The 21,355-nt window shown below is 38.6% G+C and overlaps 1 protein-coding gene and 1 non-coding gene across 2 annotated transcripts; one reads left to right on the plus strand and one right to left on the minus strand.

The window, feature by feature from the left end:
• Positions 1–7,913: 7,913 nt before the first annotated feature.
• LOC133791908 (uncharacterized) lies at positions 7,914–8,768 on the minus strand. The gene has a single exon (XM_062229815.1). It carries the CDS (start codon positions 8,766–8,768, stop codon positions 7,914–7,916), a length of 855 nt encoding a protein of 284 aa, XP_062085799.1.
• Positions 8,769–9,417: 649 nt separating this feature from the next.
• Positions 9,418–9,524, plus strand: LOC133793114 (small nucleolar RNA R71). The gene has a single exon (XR_009874574.1). It is a non-coding gene; the product is annotated as a small nucleolar RNA R71 (small nucleolar RNA).
• The last annotated feature ends 11,831 nt before the right edge of the window (positions 9,525–21,355 follow it).

Raw genomic sequence — 21,355 nt, forward strand, 5'->3', positions numbered from 1 at the left:
TAGGAATATGATTTCAATTGCTTTGATTACCCAATTGTTAATACTAGTCAACTATTCTTCTTCCTCCTATGCGATGACATATTATAAAATCACCTAAACTCTTTTCAGATCATAATGGTACTAAATTGCATTGTTAACTATTGCATCTCTGAGATAGTACAACAAACAATTCGCATTAAGCAATAATCTAAAAGTCACATAAGCTATGCGAATACTTTCGTTTCACATCAAAACCTATGTTTATTCATTTAGAGCATTCCTAATATTCACTTTTCAGATTTCACATTAGGATCATGAATCATGCTTAAGGTGATCAATCTCAAACATGTATTGAGCACAAAAATGAACAAATCACATAAACAAGGAAGAAGGAATAATTAAATAGCATTAATCCATGGAATAATCTCAGTCAATATCCATCAAATCCCTAAATAGGAGTTTAGCTCATAATCTCAATATTCATATCCATAATCAAATTAAACATAAACAATAACATAGAAAATTAAAGAAAAAGAGAATGAAACTAGATTGGGAATTGTCACAGATCGCCCACGCTTGCTCCAAGCTTCTCCTTCTTCTTTTCTCCACTTTTCTTTGTCTCTAGCCTCTAATTCACGTTTTTTCCTCCCCCAAATCGCATCAGAACTCGTTACCCTAAATTAGCCCTTGTGAATGGACCAAAATGCCCTTCATTTAAAAATCTGCCGAATTTCAATTTCCAGCAACCTAGAGCGGTCACGCTCTACAGTAGCAAGGTCGCGCTACTCTCTCAGAAAAAGGCATTTTTGACAGCTTTACGAATTTTTGTGCTTTTTGGCATCTTTTTCATTCTAAATCATCCCAATCCTTCAAAACCTGAAAATAAACAAAAACAACACAAACACAAGCGTAAAATAGAACAAAACAATCCTAAACCTCTAAATACTTCCTAAGTAGACACACTAAAACAAGTATAAAACTCGCTAATCAAACTCCCCCTAACTTAACATTTACTCGCCCTCGAGTAAAGAACTCTAAACAAACCTAAAAACCTAAAACAACTAAACAAAGACAAATCAAATTGACAACGACAAATCAAGCCTCCAAATTATGTTTGTCATGCTCATATAGTTTTCAGAAAATCTAGCCATCATGATAATCTAGAATTTTGATCAAAATATTTCTTCAACTCACTCAATTCCAAACAAATAAATGTTCGCCTGATCATGATCAATAAATAACATGCATTTGAATCTATTTAAACTTACCAAATTACTCACCACAACCATCAAATCTTATTATCTCATATGCTTGCATCACTTACTACTCTCCACTAATATAGACAACACATGCTCAAGAATCAATAGGGCTTTTATAGCTTATAACGATAGGCTTAGGCATGGGTAGACGAGATGTCATTTAGGCTCAAAATTACCATAAGAATACAAACCATACAAACCACACTTGATATCCACATTACAGTTCACAAACAATCCCAGTATTTCCTTTTTTTCAAGATTGAGATAATTCACACTTAGATTTTTTTTTTTTCAAACTACACTCCCCCAAACTTGTTTTTTTTATTTTTTATTATTATATGTTTAAAAGGAGTGTAGTTTACTTTCAATTTTTTTTTTTTGAAGAAGGAAATCTCAATCTTTTTATTTATAACACTCCACAATACACCTTATTACAAAACCAATCCCCCAATCATCATTCACTTGTATGCTCACGGTAATCATTCAAGGGAAGGAAATATAATAACATGTTTAAAGTAAGCTCAAAATAGGTGTCAAAACAAGAATGTAACATTAGGCTCAAAAATGACAACTATGGGTTAAATTAATCAAGGTTGGCTTGAAAGGCTCAATCGTTCCAAAAAAATTGCCTAAATCATCTTCCTAAGTATGCATTGTCTATGATTTCGCCTCAAGTAGCAAGCAAGCAAGTTCTAAGCATAATCATCCATCTTTCCTTAACCCAAAATTAAGCAAGCATAAATATCATCAAATGCACGAGATTTATCTAAAAATCATGATCAAGCTCTCACATATTTAGATAGACCCAAGCAACTCAAAGAAACATTCGACCAAGCACACAGATTTTGTTCAATTTTATGGCTTTCATTTCATCCAACTATACAAGCAATCCATTCAATCATTATCATCAGCTAATCATCATCAACTTGATTTATCAGACACTCTAAACAAGACACACATAAAAGAGAAAACATAAAAGACAAACACTCAAACAACAATAAATTCCTAATTCCTTTCCCCCAAACTTAATCTAAACATTGTCCCCAATGTTTTAAAGAAAAGCTAAGGAAAAAGAAACTTACCTGACAATTCAAACATCTCATGACGAAGGACCCTCACCACCATCTCCCTCAGGTGGAGGATAACCAAAATGCGGTGGCTGAGGAAACTGGGGCAACTGACTAGTATCAATGCCAAAATGTGATGCAAAGGCCTGCTGGTATCCATGCTGGTACTGAGCCATATTCACACTCCATAAATGATGTTCTTAGAAATTGAGCTCCAACCTACTCATCCTCTCTTCCAAAGAATAGGAAGAAAGAGGACGCCTAGGTTGGGCCTGAGACGAAGTACCACCTGCAGAAACAACACTAGGAGGACCAACTGTTTTGATCTTGTTAATAGTAATGGTGTCATAAATCATAGGAGTCAAAAGCTCCTCAGCCTCATGAAATTATACCCCAGCTTGCAAGCACAAACTCGTTATCAAACTAGGAAAATATAACCCCACATTTTGATTAAATAATGAAAATTGTATTTGTGAAGTTATAATCCTACCAACATCAATAGTCATGCCAGATAAACAGAGTAAAGTAACACCGCCTTATCAATATTGACAGTAGTCAAGTGACCACTAGGTGTGAGATTCGCACAAAGGAAATTTAACCAGACTCTTTTCTCTCTAGTTAACAAGTTGAAAGGGAATCCTATCCTAGTTTGCCCATGATAAATCCATTGAGTCCCGGCTGGAGTCAAAGCAGTCAAAATTCTATCCCAGGTACTCTCCTCACACAATTCATTTTTCAAAGCTTGATACTCATCATTGTCATTTGTGGGCAACCTAAGGAAATCATTAATTGTTTTGCATTCAAAATGGACGGTTTTCCCTCTAACTATGGTCTCCCAAGAATAATCATGGTCAAAAGCATTGGCATAAAACTCTCTCACAATTGGTATCACAGCAGAAATAGGCGGGGAACAAAAATATTTCCAATGGTGAGCGTTAATGACATTGACATACTCTGCAGGAACAGTAAACTCTCCATCAGCATTGGTTGCAAATCCCCTCTCCTGAATTAAACTCCTAGACTTTTCAATTTTATACCTAGACTGAGCAGGGGCAGAAGTGAATCTAGGATCAGTGAATTCAGTGTCAGGTTCTTGAGTTTCAGGCACTTGTTGTATTTGTTGCACTTTTTTACTTCTTTTCTTAGAAGGAGCCATATCACAAAACCAAAATAACAAAGCACTAGAACACAAAGGCTACACCCACAAATATCAAATAACACTAACAAATTGACAATTATGGATGCACCAACAACAATTTTCAATGTGAAAATTTATGCAAAAATACCCAAATTGAAACAATACCCAAGCACAAACAAGTATATTATGACCAATAATGTCCAAATAGAAACTCAATTTGATCTCTAATGCACCAATTCTTCACAAGAAACAAAACCTCTCAAATACATGCCCTAGAATAGTCAAATGCAAATTTCCCTCAAGTTTCAATGAAATTCAACCAACCAATTGATAGGAATTCACAAGCATCACAATAATTTCATCAAATTCAATCCAATTTCATGAAAACAACAAGAAATTCGAAACCCCCAATTTTTAGGTCAAAATTTTCCCCCAATTTTTTTTTTTCAATTTTTCATCAAATTACCAAGAGAAACCTTTGAACCCATGAACATTTAAGTACATGAACATCATTGAGCACTTAGAATCTGAAAAACAACCAACAATCTCAGCCCAAACAACAGGAAATTCGGATTCTAATATGGAATTCAATGAAAACCAAGAAAATGCACAAAATCCATATGAGTAGGACTAACAATGGAGGATTACATTAATCTTATGCTTGTAAACAAGAGATTAATTCAAGAAAACATACCTTATTGTGACCTTAGTGTGGAACTCGGATGAAGGGAGTGAAAAATGAGAAGAAGAGAAAAAAGAAGAGAAGAACTTTGATGAGAGTGAAAAAAAATCGTGGTTTTTTTAAAGCTGTAAGACCCCTGGTACGCTCCAGCGTGGTCGCGCCCCATCTGGCGCGGTCGCGCTACCCTCCTCCAAAGCCGCGTAGGTGCGGCGTCGAGCGCGGTCGCGCCCCTCATGGCGCGGTCGTGCTAATGGCTTCGTTTGGCCTGGCCCTCTGTGAGCGCGGTCGCGCTGATTGGCCAGATTTGGCTGGGCCTCTGTGAGAGCGGTCGCGCCCTTCTTGGCGCGGCCGCGCTGATGGCCCAGATTGGCCCTTTTTTTTTTTTAACGCTTTTCACGGTTCTTCATCACATAAAAAAAAAACTAAATAAATAAATAAGTAAAATTAAAACTTAGAATGTCTCAACCTGAACAAAAATTACTGTAAAAACTTGGGGTGCCTCCCAAGAGCGCTGTCGTTAACGTCATATAGTCGGACGCTGATTTCCTCTTTACTGCGGCGCCAAGAGGATGGCGGACTTGGCTTGATCAAACTAACCACCCAAGTAGAGCTTCAACCGCTGACCATTTACTTTAAACTTGCCAGTCTTTTCACTTGTTACTTCAACGGAGCCATAAGGAAACACTTGTAATACCGTGAAAGGACCAGGCCATCTCGATTTCAGCTTTCCCGGAAAAAGTTTCAATCTTGAATTAAAGAGTAATACCTGTTGACCTGGTTGAAATTCCTTCCTGACAAGGTTCTGGTCATGCCACTTCTTAGTCCTCTCCTTGTAAATCTTGGCGTTCTTCGTTTCTAAACTCCTCAAACTCGTTCAATTGCAAAAGCCTCTTCTCACCAGCTGCTACCAAGTCCATGTTCAAGGTCTTCATGGCCCAAAATGCTCTATGCTCAAGTTCCACTGGAAGATGACACGCTTTCCCAAAGACTAACCTATATGGTGACATACCAATAGGTGTTTTGAAAGCTGTTCTGTATGCCCACAAAGCATCATCGAGCTTCTTAGACCAGTCTTTCCTCAAGCTCTGTACCGTCTTCTCCAAGATTAACTTAATTTCCTGGTTGGAAATCTCAGCTTGTCCATTACTCTGCGGGTGATAAGGTAATGCTTTTCTATGTCTAACTCCATATTTTGCAAGTAACGCTTCAAATTGCTTGTTACAGAAATGACTCCCCTCATCACTAATAATAGCTCTAGGAGTACCGAACCGGGTGAAAATGTACTTTTGGAGAAAAGTAAGAACTTTTTTACCGTCATTAGCATGAGTTGCAGCCGCTTCCACCCACTTAGAAATGTAGTCCACAGCTAGCAAAATAAACAGATTGTTGTAGGATGACGGAAAAGGACCCATGAAGTCTATACCCCACACATCAAATAGTTCCACTTCTAAAATACCAGTCAAAGGAATCTCGTTCCTTCTTGAAATATTACCAGTCCTTTGACAACGATCACATGCCTTGACAAACTCATGAGCATCCTTAAAGAGAGTTGGCCAGAAGAACCCACTTTGTAGAACCTTTGCAGCAGTCCTTGTCCCACCAAAGTGACCTCCACACTGCAGACTATGATAATGATTCAGGATAGAGTACATCTCCTCTTCAGGCACACATCTTCTAATTATCTGATCGGCATAGTGCTTATAAAGGATTGGTTCTTCCCAATAATAGTGCTTTACCTCAGAAAAGAATTTCTTTAATTGTTGTCTTGTCATGTCAGGAGGTGTGATGTTTGCAGCTAGAAAGTTGACATAATCGGCAAACCATGGAACCAACAAACTTTCCTTTAAAGAAAACAACTGCTCATCAGGGAACTCATCATTTATCTGGACTTCCTTCATATTCTGACTCTCTTCTAACTCCAATCTTGACAAATGATCTGCTACTAGGTTCTCGGTACCCTTCTTGTCTCTGATTTCTAATTCAAACTCCTGGAGGAGAAGGACCCATCGGATTAGTCTTGGCTTGGCATCCTTCTTGGTCATAAGGTATTTGATCGCCGAATGGTCTGTGTACACAATAACCTTATTCCCGATTAAATATGGCCTGAACTTGTCACAAGCGAAGACGATGGCCAACATCTCCTTTTCAGTAGTAGCATAATTCAACTGAGCATCATTCAAGGTCCTACTAGCATAGTAGATGGTGCGAAAAACCTTGTCAACTCGTTGACCCAACACAGCCCCGACAGCATAATCACTTGCATCACACATCAACTCGAACGGAAGCTCCCAATTCGGTGTAATGACTATAGGTGCCGAAATCAATTTTTTCGTAAGAGTTTGAAAAGCCTCCATACACTCCTTTCCAAACTCAAAGGGCACTCCATTAGCAAGCAAACTAGACAATGGCTTGGAGATCTTTGAGAAATCCTTTATAAACTGTCTGTAGAAACCAGCATGACCCAAAAAACTACGAAACCCCTTTATCGGAACTGGAGGGGGAAAATTCTCAATAATAGACACCTTAGCTTTGTCTACCTCAATGCCTTCCTGTGAGATCTTGTGTCCCAAAACAATCCCCTCTCTAACCATGAAATGGCACTTCTCCCAATTAAGCACCAAATTGGATTCTTCACATCGAATCAATACCATCTCCAAGTTCCTCAAACAATGGTCAAACGACGAGCCAAACACTGAGAAATCATCCATGAAAATTTCTATACAATTCTCAACCAAGTCAGAAAAAATAGCCATCATACACCGTTGGAAAGTTGCTGGTGCGTTACATAGCCCAAATGGCATTCGTCGGAAAGCAAATGTGCCATAAGGACATGTAAATGTCATTTTCTCTTGGTCCTCTGGTACAATGACTATTTGATGATACCCGGAGTAACCATCCAAAAAGCAATAATACTCATTTCCTGCCAATCTGTCTAACATCTGATCAATGAATGGAAGGGGAAAATGGTCTTTCCTTGTTGCCTTGTTGAGCTTGCGGTAGTCAATGCATATTCTCCAACCAATAACAGTTCTTGTTGGAATTAACTCATTCTTTTCATTCTTCACTACCGTCATTCCCCCCTTTTTAGGTACTACCTGAACCGGACTCAACCACTCACTGTCAGAAATTGGGTAAGCCACCCCTGCATCTAACCACTTCACCACTTCCTTTCTCACAATTTCCTTCATTGGCGGATTAAGCCTTCTTTGGGCATCTATGGTTGGTTTGACTCCGTCCTCCATTAAAATCCGGTGCATAACAGTAGAGGGGCCGATCCCCTTGATGTCTGCCAAAGTCCACCCAATGGCTTTCATGTGCTCTCTCAAAATTCTCAACAATTTTTCAGTCTCCACATCAGAAAGTGAAGTTGAAACTATAACCGGAAGTGTCTTGTTTTCACCCAAAAACTCATACCTCAGATGGTTAGGAAGTACCTTCAGTTCTAACTCTGGGGGTTTCTCAACTGAGGGCAATGACTTTTTTGGCACTGCCCCAAGCTCTTCAAAGTATTTCCTCTTCAATGGCCCATAAGAATTAAGCCATTTTGCGTACTCCATAGCTTCCTTTCCATCTTGATCACTAACCTCATCTTCAACCAAACTTAACTCAAGAGGATCATTTATCAGTTTTCTCTCTTCCACTAAATTACCCATTACATCCACCGAAAAGCAATTGTCACTAGCTTCTGGATAGGTCATGGCCTTGAGCACATTGAATACAACTTCTTCTCCTTGCACTCTCAACTTCAACTCACCCTTCTGAACATCTATGAGTGCTTGGCCTGTTTCCTAGAAGGGTCTCCCAAGGATAATGGGAACATTGCTATCCTCTTCCATGTCAAGAACTATGAAATCGGCAGGAAAAATAAACTTGTCTACTTTGACAAGGACATCTTCAATTACCCCTCTTGGATGTGCCAACGAACGATCAGCTAGTTGCAAAGTTACAGTTGTGGGCTTGGCTTCACCAAGTTGCAATCTCTTGAAAACTGACAATGGCATCAGGTTGATACTAGCCCCCAAATCACAAAGAGCATTTATTCCATCAATTCTCCCAATAGTGCACGGTATTGTGAAACTCCCAGGATCTCTCAGTTTAGGAGGGAGCTTCTTTTGCAGTATAGCACTACACTCTTCCGTCAATGCCACAGTTTCAAAGTCCTCCATCTTCCTTTTCTTGGACAAGATGTCCTTCATGAACTTGACATAGCTCGACATTTGCTCTAAGGCCTCCGCAAATGGAATGTTGATGTGCAGTTTCTTGAATACTTCCAGAAATTTAGTAAACTGCTTGTCCATGTTGTTCTTACGGAGCCTTTGGGGGTAGGGAATCTTTATGTGATGCTCAATACTAATTGGTGGCGAAGCTTCTTTTGTTGGTATGCCTTCAGTAGCCTTCTTCTCACTTTGCTTCTTTTCCTCTTGTGTTGGTGCCTGTTGATCCTGACCCACTTCTTCAACTGGCTGCTTCTCGCTTGGTCCCTCATAATTCTTCCCACTTCTTAACGTGATTGCCTTGAAATTCTCTTTCGGATTGACTTCAGTGGTGCTAGGCAAGTTACCTTGGGAACGATTAGCCATGAGAGTAGCCAATTGTACCATTTGGGTCTCCAAATTTCTAATAGAAGACCGAGTTTCAGCCATGAATTGGTTTAACACATCTGACTAAGCATTAGAATTTCCACCAGAATTTTGTTGTTGCTGATGATGAGTGGGCGGTTGGGGTTGTTGTTGCTGCTGCCTAAATCTCGGCTGAAAGAACCCCTGTGGTTGTTGTTGGAATGATTGTTGTTGGTTTGAAGATTGGCCTTGCTGATCATTCTTCCAAGAAAAGTTGGGATGATTCCTCCACCCTTGATTAAAGGAATTGGAGTAAGGGTTATTGTTGCTTTGTCGAGGAAAATTCCCAATAGCTTGAGCTTGCTCCATAGGCATGTTGTTTACATCAGCATACTGACACTGTTCATAGGCATGAGGGCCCCCACATATTTCACACAGAGTCTGGGCTTGTTGCACTGGAGCTATTATTACATTGCCTTGCAATTGCTTAGTCAAGGCCTCAACTTGAGCAGTCAATTTCGAAATTGCATCCACTTCATACATACCGGCCACTTTCCTTGAAGAACTTCTTTCACTTGGCCACTGCTGATTATTCATGGCCATTTCTTCCAACAAGTCATATGCCTCATTGGTGCTTTTTCTCATAAACGCACCACCAGCTGCTGCATCAATGAGTGTGCGAGTAGTACCACACAACCCATTATAAAAATTATGGACTAGCATCCATTTCTCTATTCCGTGATGCGGGCACTTTCTTATCAATTCTTTGAATCTCTCCCAAGCTTCATAAAGAGACTCATTATCCAATTGAGAAAAATTATTGATCTCTCCTCTCAACTTAGCTGCTTTAGCTGGAGGGAAAAACTTGGAGAGGAACTTCAGTGCTAGATCATTCCATGTATTGATTGAGTTAGGTGGCAAAGATACAAACCAACTCTTAGCTCGCTCCCTCAGAGAAAATGGGAACAATCTAAATCTGATAGCATCATCACTAACTCCATTCATCTTAAATGTCTGACAGAGCTCCATGAAGTTAGAGAGGTGCATGTTTGGGTCTTCAGTGGGTAGTCCCCCAAACTGGACTGTGGATTGAACCATCTGAAGTATGGCTGGCTTTATTTCAAAATTGTTTGCATCTACGGTGGGTGGTCTTATACAAGACTGGACCCCTGTCATTGTTGGCAACACATAGTCCCTCAGGCTACAATCAGGTGGATTTTGACCATTAGCTGGGTCTTCTATGGCACCCCCATTATTATCGTTATTGGCCATAACTTCCTCTTGCTCAATCCTTTGTACAACTCTTTCCAACCTTTTGTTTTTTCTGTTTTGCCGGCAAGTCTTCTCTATCTCAGGATCAACAGGCACTCTTGCAGCTGGTCCTTGACGTCGCATAAACCAATGGTACCTAAGAAGAATTGGACACAAACAAGTTAGCAAAAAGTGAAAAGAAAACCAAATTAGAATTTAATCCAATTAACGTAATATCAACTAAACAATTCCCCGGCAACGGCGCCAAAAACTTGTTGCTATATTTTAATACACGCAAGTGCACGTATCATACAAGTAGAACTCACACAGGTGAGGTCGAACCCAAGGGAATTGCAGCTAAGTACTAACAAAATTGGATTTATATTTCTATTTGGCAACAATAAAAATTGGTTTTTAAAATTATAATGCAGAAAACACAACAAACAAAACAATAAATAAAAAGGATTTGACAATGTATGTGAAATTAGGAATATGATTTCAATTGCTTTGATTACCCAATTGTTAATACTAGTCAACTATTCTTCTTCCTCCTATGCGATGACATATTATAAAATCACCTAAACTCTTTTCAGATCATAAAGGTACTAAATTGCATTGTCAACTATTGCATCTCTGAGATAGTACAACAAACAATTCGCATTAAGCAATAATCTAAAAGTCACATAAGCTATGCGAATACTTTCGTTTCACATCAAAACCTATGTTTATTCATTTAGAGCATTCCTAATATTCACTTTTTCAGATTTCACATTAGGATCATGAATCATGCTTAAGGTGATCAATCTCAAACATGTATTGAGCACAAAAATGAACAAATCACATAAACAAGGAAGAAGGAATAATCAAATAGCATTAATCCATGGAATAATCTCAGTCAATATCCATCAAATCCCTAAATAGGAGTTTAGCTCATAATCTCAATATTCATATCCATAATCAAATTAAACATAAACAACAACATAGAAAATTAAAGAAAAAGAGAATGAAACTAGATTGGGAATTGTCACAGATCGCCCACGCTTGCTCCAAGCTTCTCCTTCTTCTTTTCTCCACTTTTCTTTGTCTCTAGCCTCTAATTCACGTTTTTTCCTCCCCCAAATCGCATCAGAACTCGTTACCCTAAATTAGCCCTTGTGAATGGACCAAAATGCCCTTCATTTAAAAATCTACCGAATTTTAATTTCCAGCAACCTAGCGCGGTTGCGCTCTATAGTAGCAAGGTCGCGCTACTCTCTCAGAAAAAGCATTTTTGACAGCTTTACGAATTTTTGTGCTTTTTGGCATCTTTTTCATTCTAAATCATCCCAATCCTTCAAAACCTGAAAATAAACAAAACAACACAAAACAAGCGTAAAATAGAACAAAACAATCCTAAACCTCTAAAATACTTCCTAAGTAGACACACAAAAAAAGTCTAAAACTCGCTAATCAGTAGCAGCTAGAGCTATGAACTCTGCTTCCATAGTGAAATGAGATATACAGGTTTGTTTCTTGGAACCCCAAGAAATTGCACCTCCACCAAGTGTAAATACCCAACCAGTTGTGGACAAGTTATCCCCAAGATTGGATATCCAACTTGCATCTGTATATCCTTCTAATATCGAAGGAAATTTGGAGTAGTGAAGGCTTAGTCCTTTGGTTTTCTTGAGATAACCTAGGACTCTTCCAATTGCCTTCTAGTGATCCACACTTGGATTACTTGTAAACCTACTAAGTTTACTTACCGCAAATGCTATATCAGATCTAGTACACTGGGCAGCGTACATTAGACTCCCTATAGCATTAGCATACTCCAATTGAGCCACTGCTCTTCCTTCATTCTTCTCTAGTTTTACACTATGATCGAATGGAGTATTGGCATCTTTAACCTTGAGATGGTTAAATTTGTTCAATACTTTCTCAACATAGTGGGCTTGCCCTAACACAAAACCCCCACTATGTTTCTTTACTTTGATATCGAGTATGGTATCAACTTCTCCAAGATCTTTCATCTTGAAGGTTGATGATAGAAACCTCTTCGTTTCTTCTATCCCCTTCATGCTATTACTTAGAATAAGCATGTCATCCACATATAAGCAAACAATGATCACATATCCCTTACAAGTTTTGGAATACAAACACTTGTGTCCATTGTTATGTCTAAACCCATTAGACATGATGGCTTGATCAAATTTCTCATGCCATTGCTTAGGAGCTTGTTTCAATCCATATAAGGATTTTACAAGTCTACAAACTTTATGTTCATATTTTGGTAGGACAAACCCTTCGGGTTGTTCCATATAGACCTCCTCATTGAGGTCACCATTAAGGAATGTTGTTTTGACATCCATTTGATGAACATACAAGTTGTGTATAGAAGCTAAAACGAACAAAATTCTTATAGAAGTTGTTCTTGCAACAGGCGCACAGGTATCAAAATAATCGATACCCTTTTTTTGCCTAAACCCTTTAGCTACTAATCTAGCTTTAAAGGTTTGGATAGTGCCGTCAGTGTGGTATTTTCTCCTAAATACCCACTTACACCCAGTTGGCTTAGACCCTGGTGGGAGGTCTACCAATTCCCAAGTGTTATTGGAAAGAATGGAATCCATCTCATCATTGATGGCTTCTTTCCAAAATGCACTCTCTCTTGATTGCATAACTTCTCTATAAGTCTTAGGATCATCCTCAACGAGAAGTACAATAGGAATTTTCCTAATGACTTCCTCTCTATTTCCTTCTACCATGTAGAATGAAATTTGTTGAGAATCTATCTCATCCACTACTAGACTTTTATGATTTTTAAGTCTTTGACTTCTTCTAGGTTCAAATGATTGCTTTACATCCTTTTGAGAATTCTCCTCTTGAGAATCAACTTTGGATGTAGAAGCTTGAGAATTGTTCTCATATAAAAAATTCTCCTTTAGAGATGTTGAAGCTTGAGAATTGTTGTCACATAACATATTCTCAAAGAATTCAACTTCTCTAGATTCAATCATAATATTAGACTCTAAGTCTAATAGCCTATAAGCTTTGCTATTGTTGGCATAACCAACAAAAGCACACTTTATGGCTCTTGAACCTAACTTTGTTCTATTAGGTTTGTTTTTCTTGCAATATGCAAGACACCCCCACACTTTGAAGTACCCTATGTTGGGTTTTCTTCCTTTCCATAACTCATATGGAGATATCCCTTTTTTCTTCATCGGTATTCGATTAAGAATGTGACAAGCGGTTAAAAGTGCTTCACCTCATAAGTTGAAGTTCAACTTAGAAAACACCAACATAGAATTTATCATCTCTAGATAAGTCCTATTTTTCCTTTCGGCAACACCATTGTGTTGTGGTGTATAATGTGCAGTGCACTCATGAATTATACCATTTTCTTCACAAAATGTATTGAATTCATTAGAGAAGTACTCTCCTCCTCTATCACTTCTTAGCACCTTAATCTTTTTATTTAGTTGATTTTCAACTTCTAATTTATACAATTTAAAAGCATCAAAAGTTTCATCTTTATGCTTTAAAAGAAACACATAGGTATATCTACTAAAATCATCTATAAAAGTAAGAAAATACCTTTTACAACCTCTAGTTAAAACACCATTTAATTCACAAAGATCACTATGGATTAAATCTAGTAAATTAGATGATCTTTCTACACTAGGAAATGGTTTCTTAATCATTTTCGCCTTAACACATGTTTCACATTTACCATAGTTTTTAATATTGCATGCAATCATACCACATTTTACTACTCTTTTCATGGTTGAAAAACCTATATGCGATAGTCTAAGATGCCATAAAAATAAAGAATCATACTAAACAATATAGACGGAATTAAAATTTTTATTGATAACATTGAAAGTTACATCATTGGTGCACAATTTAACCATACCCTCACAAGAGTACCCCTTTCCCAAAAATACATTTGATTTGGTAAGTATAAGTTTACCGGACTCAAAAACGGCTTTAATGCCGGGCTTGCCAAGCAAATCACCACTTACCAAGTTTCTACTCATTTCGGGAACATAAAGTACATTCACTAATGTAACTTTCTTGCCGGAGGTGAAAAAGACTTCAATGGTACCTTTGCCAAGTGCCTTGGATTTGCCCTCATTGCCCATTTGTACCTCATGGTTGCCCTTTGACTCTTCAAAGTTCTTGAACAATGATTTGTCATAGGTGACATGGACGGTGGCACATGTATCATACCACCACCCTTTCACGTTGCCTTGGACCGCATTCACCTCACTAAGGGTAGCAACTATGTTTTCCTCTTGAGTTGCATTCACCTTAGGTCCTTGTTGGTCTTTTCTATGCCTACACTCTCTAGCATAGTGACCCTTTTTCCCACACACAAAGCAAGGAACTTTCTCGCCCTTAAACTTGTTTGGGTTGGTTTTTGGACCCAAAGGTTTCTCATTACCCTTTTTCCCTTTTTTTTTGGGATGTTTTGGTTGTGACACCGCATTAGCTTTGGAAGTCTCTCCATTAGACCCCTCCACAAGTTTATCTCTACATATCGATTCCTCTTCGATTCGAATATGCTTTTGGATCTCCTCCAAAGAATAATCCTCATTTTTATGAAGGATTCTTTTCCTATAGCTCTTCCAAGTTGGTGGTAATTTAGCCACTATAGCACCAACTTGAAAGGCCTCGGGAAGCTCAATCTTTAACACTTTCAATTTATTAACAATAATTTGCAATTCATGAGTTTGAGGAAGAATAGGTTTATCACCAAAACATTTGAAATCGAAGTATTGAGATATCAAAAACTTTTTGGTGCCTTCCTCTTCCGCCTTAAACTTTTTCTCAAGTGCATCCCATATCTCCTTGGCCGATTTGGTCTCGGTGTATAGGTCATAGAGTCTATTGGAGAGGGCGTTGAGGATATGAACCCTACAAAGGAGATTGTCCTCCTCCCTCTTCCTTTGCTTCTCCACCTCCTCGGGAGTGTCTTTGTCGGATGGCTCGGCTAGAGGTGCCAAGGATGACTCAAGGATGTAGGCGATTTTAAGAGTGGTTAAAAGAAACCTCACCTTGTCTTTCCATCTAGTAAAATTGGATCCATCAAACCTATCCAATCTCACTAGGTCTTGGTTCATGATCTTGATTGTCTCCCTTTCCATTGAAACAAAAAAGGGATAAGCTTTTGAAGGTTAGGAAAATATGTATTGCCTCAATGGAAATGGTAAGAAAATATTACAACTCTATGCAAAATATTACAATAGACAAGGATTGATTAAATAAAGTGTCACAACTCTATAATTGAAAAAATACAAATAAAAAGAGAAGGAGATGTAAGATGATAGAAATAGAAAGTACAACTCTATTACAAAAAGATACAAGTAAACTAGAAGTGTTTGAACAAAGGAAATAAAAGGATTACAACTTTTAAACAAAAGAACAAGTAAATAGAATAAGAAGAAAAGAAGAAAGAGAAATAGAAGAAAATAAGAACAAGAACCAAAACAATAAACTCTCACTCACACAACCAAAGTGAAGAATGTTAGGGATCACCAACTTGAACAAGGTTTGAAACCTTTGTCCAAAAGCTTATTTCCCCCTAACTCAAGCACTAAGGGATCTCTCACAGATTATAGGAAATGCTTTCTGGAATAATCAAGCCTCAAGGTATTTCTAGCCAAGTAATCTAGTGGATAGAAAAGTTGTATCTTACAAGTGAGCATTAGGCTCCTATTTATATAGTTTTGAGACACCCTTTGAATTTCAAATTCCACCAACCCCCTTGGCTGTTACCAATGATTAATTGGATGTTTTATGGAATTAAAATAGAGATTTGGGAGTTACTTGGCTTTTGGAAACGTTCAAAATTGGATAAAAACCAAAGTTGGAAGAGGCTGTCAGGCACTAGGGCCGCGACGCTTGTTACCAGGCGTCGTGGCCCTCAGTCAGTTCCAGCAACTATTTTTTCAGTTTTTTTCAAAACGTTCCAATTTATTCCCACTTGATTTTGTAACTTCCATACACAATATGGGAGTTAAAATCACATCTCTATCAGTCATTTCTCATATGGCTTTAAGAAATTCATCTCAATATTGTGTAACAACAAATCTACACAATAATGGGTGATATTTTAGGAGTTACAAATTTGTGATGAATTTGTAACACCAAATATGTTACATGTTTGGATATTTCATATATATCCAAATAATGTAACTCTCTATTATATGTTACAATATGTGACACTCTATGTCACATTTATTTAATCTAAAACATTATATTATAAAATAATATAATATTACATTATATTATAAAATAATATAACAGTAATTGCCTATTATTTTATTGGTTTTTTTAATTAAATAAGTGACCTAATTGAGCCTTTAAAAGGAATGCTAAGTGAGAGTTGAAAAGAGATGATCAGAAGATCTATTTTTTATGCTTTAGGGTTTTAGACTCTCTCTTCAACCAAAGTCCTTTTCTAAGCCTCTATATTCTCTTCTCTTCTTCTCTCTGTATCTATCTCATGTGTTGAGAATTGGCCACTATAGTCTTGGTGATTCTAAGGATACAGTGGAAGGTTGTGAAGTAATTTGAAGATCGATTCAGTTTCTTGGTGATACCCTGCGACAGAAATGATACAAGGGTTAGAGAAACTGAAGGAATGACTTATTCATTCCGCAGCATATAATGTAAGTGTTCTGATCATTATCTCTGTTTAATTCAATTATAGAAACATGTTCTAGGTTTTCTTATATTAGTTTTTTTAATATATGATTTACATAAAAATAAATAAGATTATGTATAAGTAATTCCTTACACACAAATGCCTCTGTATTACCCCCACCCCGTCGAGGATGACCAAAAAATGTCTCCAAAAGCCTCCAAACTTTTTGGGAATGTTTGGATACCTCATTGTATCACTTTAGACCCATAAAAGTCACTTTTAGATACCTACTACACAATCTCATGTTTTCACTTCAACTTAAGTGAAAAACCGTTAAGTGATTTGCACCTCATCGTGCAAACATCTTAACCATTATATTTGACAAATCTCAACATTCCCCCACTTGTTTAAATATATTAATTTCTTCTTTGCTCATACAATATTGGTGCATAAAATAAAGTATCTTTCAATTTGAACTTTACCTTAGTGAATATTACGAAGCCTTATCGAAGTCATTGATGTCTTAAAGATTGAACCAAGTACTCCTTAGTGGTAAGACTGATAACACTTCACACAACTCCACTTGATCATTTATTTCCCACTTTTATCGCTTAGCGCTCATATGACCATGTTCTCATCAATTTCATGAACTTTCCAGGGAGAAACTCCAACTCCCATGAGAGACAGCAACACCTCTAAGTTCAAATAGGTGAAGTTCTTATAGCATCTCTGTTACCTTTAAAGATGCTTGTTGCACACAAGTGAATTTCATTAAAAGCCCTAGGCTTAACCCTCACTTGGTAGCAACCAACACTAACCATCCTTGGATGGAACTCATGATTATGTTAGTGTTGAAACTATTCACCCAATGAATTTTTCTTACACATTGAACTTGTGCCCTTGATGTTCACAAGTTTGGAGTTGGGTCGCCATCATTGGTGATTATATTATTCTAGGAGTTTCAGTCCCATCCCTTTTGAAGTGGAACTTACTAACCTATTTGCAAGAGGCTTTGTAAATGGATCCGCCAAGTTCTCACATGTCTTACCATATGAGATCGATATGATTCTATCTTGAATCAATTGTCTCACATACTCATGTCTTAGACTTATTGTCTAGACTTCCCATTTATATGCCATTATAGGCTCTAGCTAATGTGGCTTGACTATCAAAATGTATCAAGATCATCAATACCTCATCCATATAAATTGGGATATCCAACATGAGATCCCTAAGCCATTCGACCTCTTTGCCAGTTGTCACTAGATCTATAAACTCGAGCTCCATGGTTGAGTGTGAAATACATGTTTGTTTCTTAGAACCCCAAGAAACTGCTCCTCCTCCAAGCATAAACACCTAACTAGTTGTGGATAAATTATCTCTCACACTTGATATCCAACTTGAGTAAGAATATCCTTCAAGTATCTTTAGGAACTTTGAATATTAGAGGCCTAGCTTCTTTGTCCTCTCAAGGTACCCTAGAACTCTCTCAATTGCCTTCCAATGTTCCATACTTGGATTGCTAGTAAGCCTACTTAGTTTACTAACTGCATATGAAATATTCGCTCTTGTACAATGAACGGCGTACATTAGATTCCCTAATGCACTTGCATACTCTAGCTGTGTCACCATTCTACCATTGTTATTTTCAAGCTTTATGCTTGAATCAAATGGTGTATTTACCTCTCTGATTTTGAGATGACTAACATTTTCAAGCACCTTCTCAACATAGTGAGCTTGACTTAAGACATAACCCCCACTATTTCTTCTCACTTTTATACCAAGATGGTATCAACCTCTCCAAGGTCCTTCATCTTGAAAGTTGAAGATAGAAAACTCTTCATTTCTATTACGTCTTTCATCTCATTACTCAAAATAATAATATCATCAACATATAGACACACCAAGATGACATAGCCATCACAAGTCTTAGAGTATAAGCACTCGTTCGCATTATTGTGTCTAAACCCATCCGAAACTATGGCTTTATCAAACTTCTCATGCCATTTTTTCGCTGCTTATTTTAAACCATATAATGATTTAACAACCCTACACACTTTATGTTCATTTTCCCTTAAAACAAAACCTTCTGGTTGTTCCGTATAGATCTCCTCATAGAGATCTCCATTTAGGAATGTCATTTTGACATCTATCTGATGAACATAAATGTTATATATTGATGATAAGAAAAATAATACTCTTATTGTGTTTGTCCTAGCAAATGATGCGTAAGTGTCAAAGTAATCGATTCCTTCCTTTTGTTTAAACCCTTTAGCTACTAATCTAGGCTTGAAGGTTTGTAATATGCCATCGGTGTGGTATTTCCTCCGAAATAGCCACTTGTACCAAATTGGTTTTGAACCTTGTGGAGGGTCTACCAATTCCCATGTGTGGTTTGACATAATTGAATCCATCTCATCATTTATTGTCTTCTTCCAAAAAGCAAAGTCTTATGAAGACCTTACTTCTTGGTAGGTTTTGGGATCATCTTCAACTTGAAGAATCATAAGAAATTTCCATGCGACTTCTTCAAGGTTACCCTCTACTAGGTAGAGTATTTAAGCTTGAGAACATTTCTCAATTAATCCAAACTCTTTAAGCCTTTGGCTTCTCCGAGGCAATATAGGTTGCTCATCAACATTTGGATCTTTCTCCTCATGAGATTCTCCAACACAAGTGGGTTGTTGAGAGTTTCTGCCACAATATAACATGTTCTCAAAGAACTCCTCTTCTCTTGATTCAATTATCACATTAGACTCCAAGTCTAATAGCCTATAGGCCTTGCTATTTGAGGTATATCCAATAAATGGATACTTAACGGCCCTTGGACCCAACTTGATCCTTTTAGGCTCTGTGCTCTTGAAAAAATCAAGGCACTCCCACACTTTAAGATAGCATAAATTAGGCTTCTTTCCTCTCCATAACTCATATGGAGATACATTATTCTTTTCAATAGGAATCTGTTTCAATATATGACACGCATCAAACAAATCTTCACCCCACAAATTATAACACAATTTAGGATGTAAAAGCATATACTTAATCATCTCAAGATAAGTCCTATTCTTTCTTTCAGTATTCCATTTTGTTGTAGAGTTTATGGTGTAGTACATTCATGTATAATGCCATGTTTGCTCACAAAGCTCTTTAAAATCATTTGAAAAGTATTCACCACCTCTATCACTCCAAGAGTCTTAATTTTCCTTTCCAAATGATTTTCTACTTCAACTTTATAGACTTTAAATGCATTAAATGTCTCATCCTTACTCTTAAGAAAATACACATAAGTATACCTAGAGAAATCATCTATAAAAGTCATGAAATATCTATTTCCTCCTTGTTGACGGTGAGAACTCGTCAACGAAGTTAAGTTAGAAAAAATCAAAGTACATAGCTTAAAAATGAAAAACTTCACGGATCTAATAAGAAGCTTAGAAGATAGTTGCAGAAAGAAAAAATGGAGAAAGGAACTTGTATTTCTCTTGGTATAAAGCTACAGTGTTTTCTCAACCCACCCCAATGTTGAAGTGGGGTTCCCTTTATAGTGGGCTCTAATGGCCCCTGATACATTGTGGTCCAGGGGACCAGATTGTACACAAGTACATTGTCAGGAGAGTGGCATCAGGTGTAGTGGTGTCGGCTCTAGTACACGGTCAGAGTCTGTAGGAGCACCTCCACTTTAGTACTCGATTGTGCCTCCACTACTTGCCTAGTACGAGTATCAGAGATTGGCTGGTGAGGACCACAACAGGTGCTTCACTCGTACCACCACTACTTATTTGGCATGGGTGTTGTCCTTGTATCCAGAAACCTCTTGATTGGTACGTACACTCTGTACCTATACGTGTACCCTGCACCTAGTGGATGTTTTCACCTTCCGAAGATGTGCATGTTGATCTAGCCTCTTTATATCTTTCTTAGTATCAGATTACTTATTGACTGGAAATGATACATATGGGTGGTTAGCTTTGCTGGTGACACCTACCCTAAAGAGTTGGGTAGGGCCTCATCAGCGAGGTGCATGTTTCAAAAAGGCTTGTGAGACAATGACTTTGCCAGTTGGATTAAAGGGGCGAGACGTGAGAGGTCCCGTGGGGTGCCCAAGCACGAGGCCAACTCGCGGGTGAGCTTGGGTGTGAGGCTGTCTCACAGGGTCTTAGGCGCGAGGCTATGCAAGGTGCACCCCTCCTGAGCACGAGATGTATGCTTTGCGAGGCGCGCCCCTCCTAGGCGCGAGACACCTTCTCTTGCGAGGTGCATCCCTCCTAGGCGCGAGACGCCTCCTCTCGCGAGGTGTGTCCTGAGGTGTGAGACGCATTCTCTCGCAAGGCACGTCCTGAGGCACGAGACGCCTTCTCTCATGAGGCACGTCCTGAGGCACGAGATGCCTCCTCTCGCGAGGCGCGGATCTGGGCACGCAAGGCCCTCCTACGAGCCACAGACCTGGGCACGTGAGGCCATCTCGCGAAGCGTGATCTTGGGGCACGCGAGGCCTTCCTGTGAGATGCTGATCTGGGCATGCAAGGCCCTCTTGCGAACCTTCCCGTGAGGCGCGGATCTGGGCATGCGAGGCCCTCTTGCGAGCCACGGACCTGGTATGCGAGGCCGTCTCGCGAGACACGGTCTTGGGCATACGAGGCCTTCCTGCGAGCCGTGGACCTGGGCATGTGAGGCCCTCCTATGAGACAAGGACCTGGCGCGCAGCTGGTGGTGTGAGGTGCCTAGGTGCGCGGCACCTAGGCACGGGTCTATTGGCCTCTCAGCATGGTGGACGAGGCGAAGTATG

The sequence above is a fragment of the Humulus lupulus genome, chromosome 7 (genome assembly GCF_963169125.1).
Source record: "Humulus lupulus chromosome 7, drHumLupu1.1, whole genome shotgun sequence".
Taxonomy (NCBI): domain Eukaryota; kingdom Viridiplantae; phylum Streptophyta; class Magnoliopsida; order Rosales; family Cannabaceae; genus Humulus; species Humulus lupulus.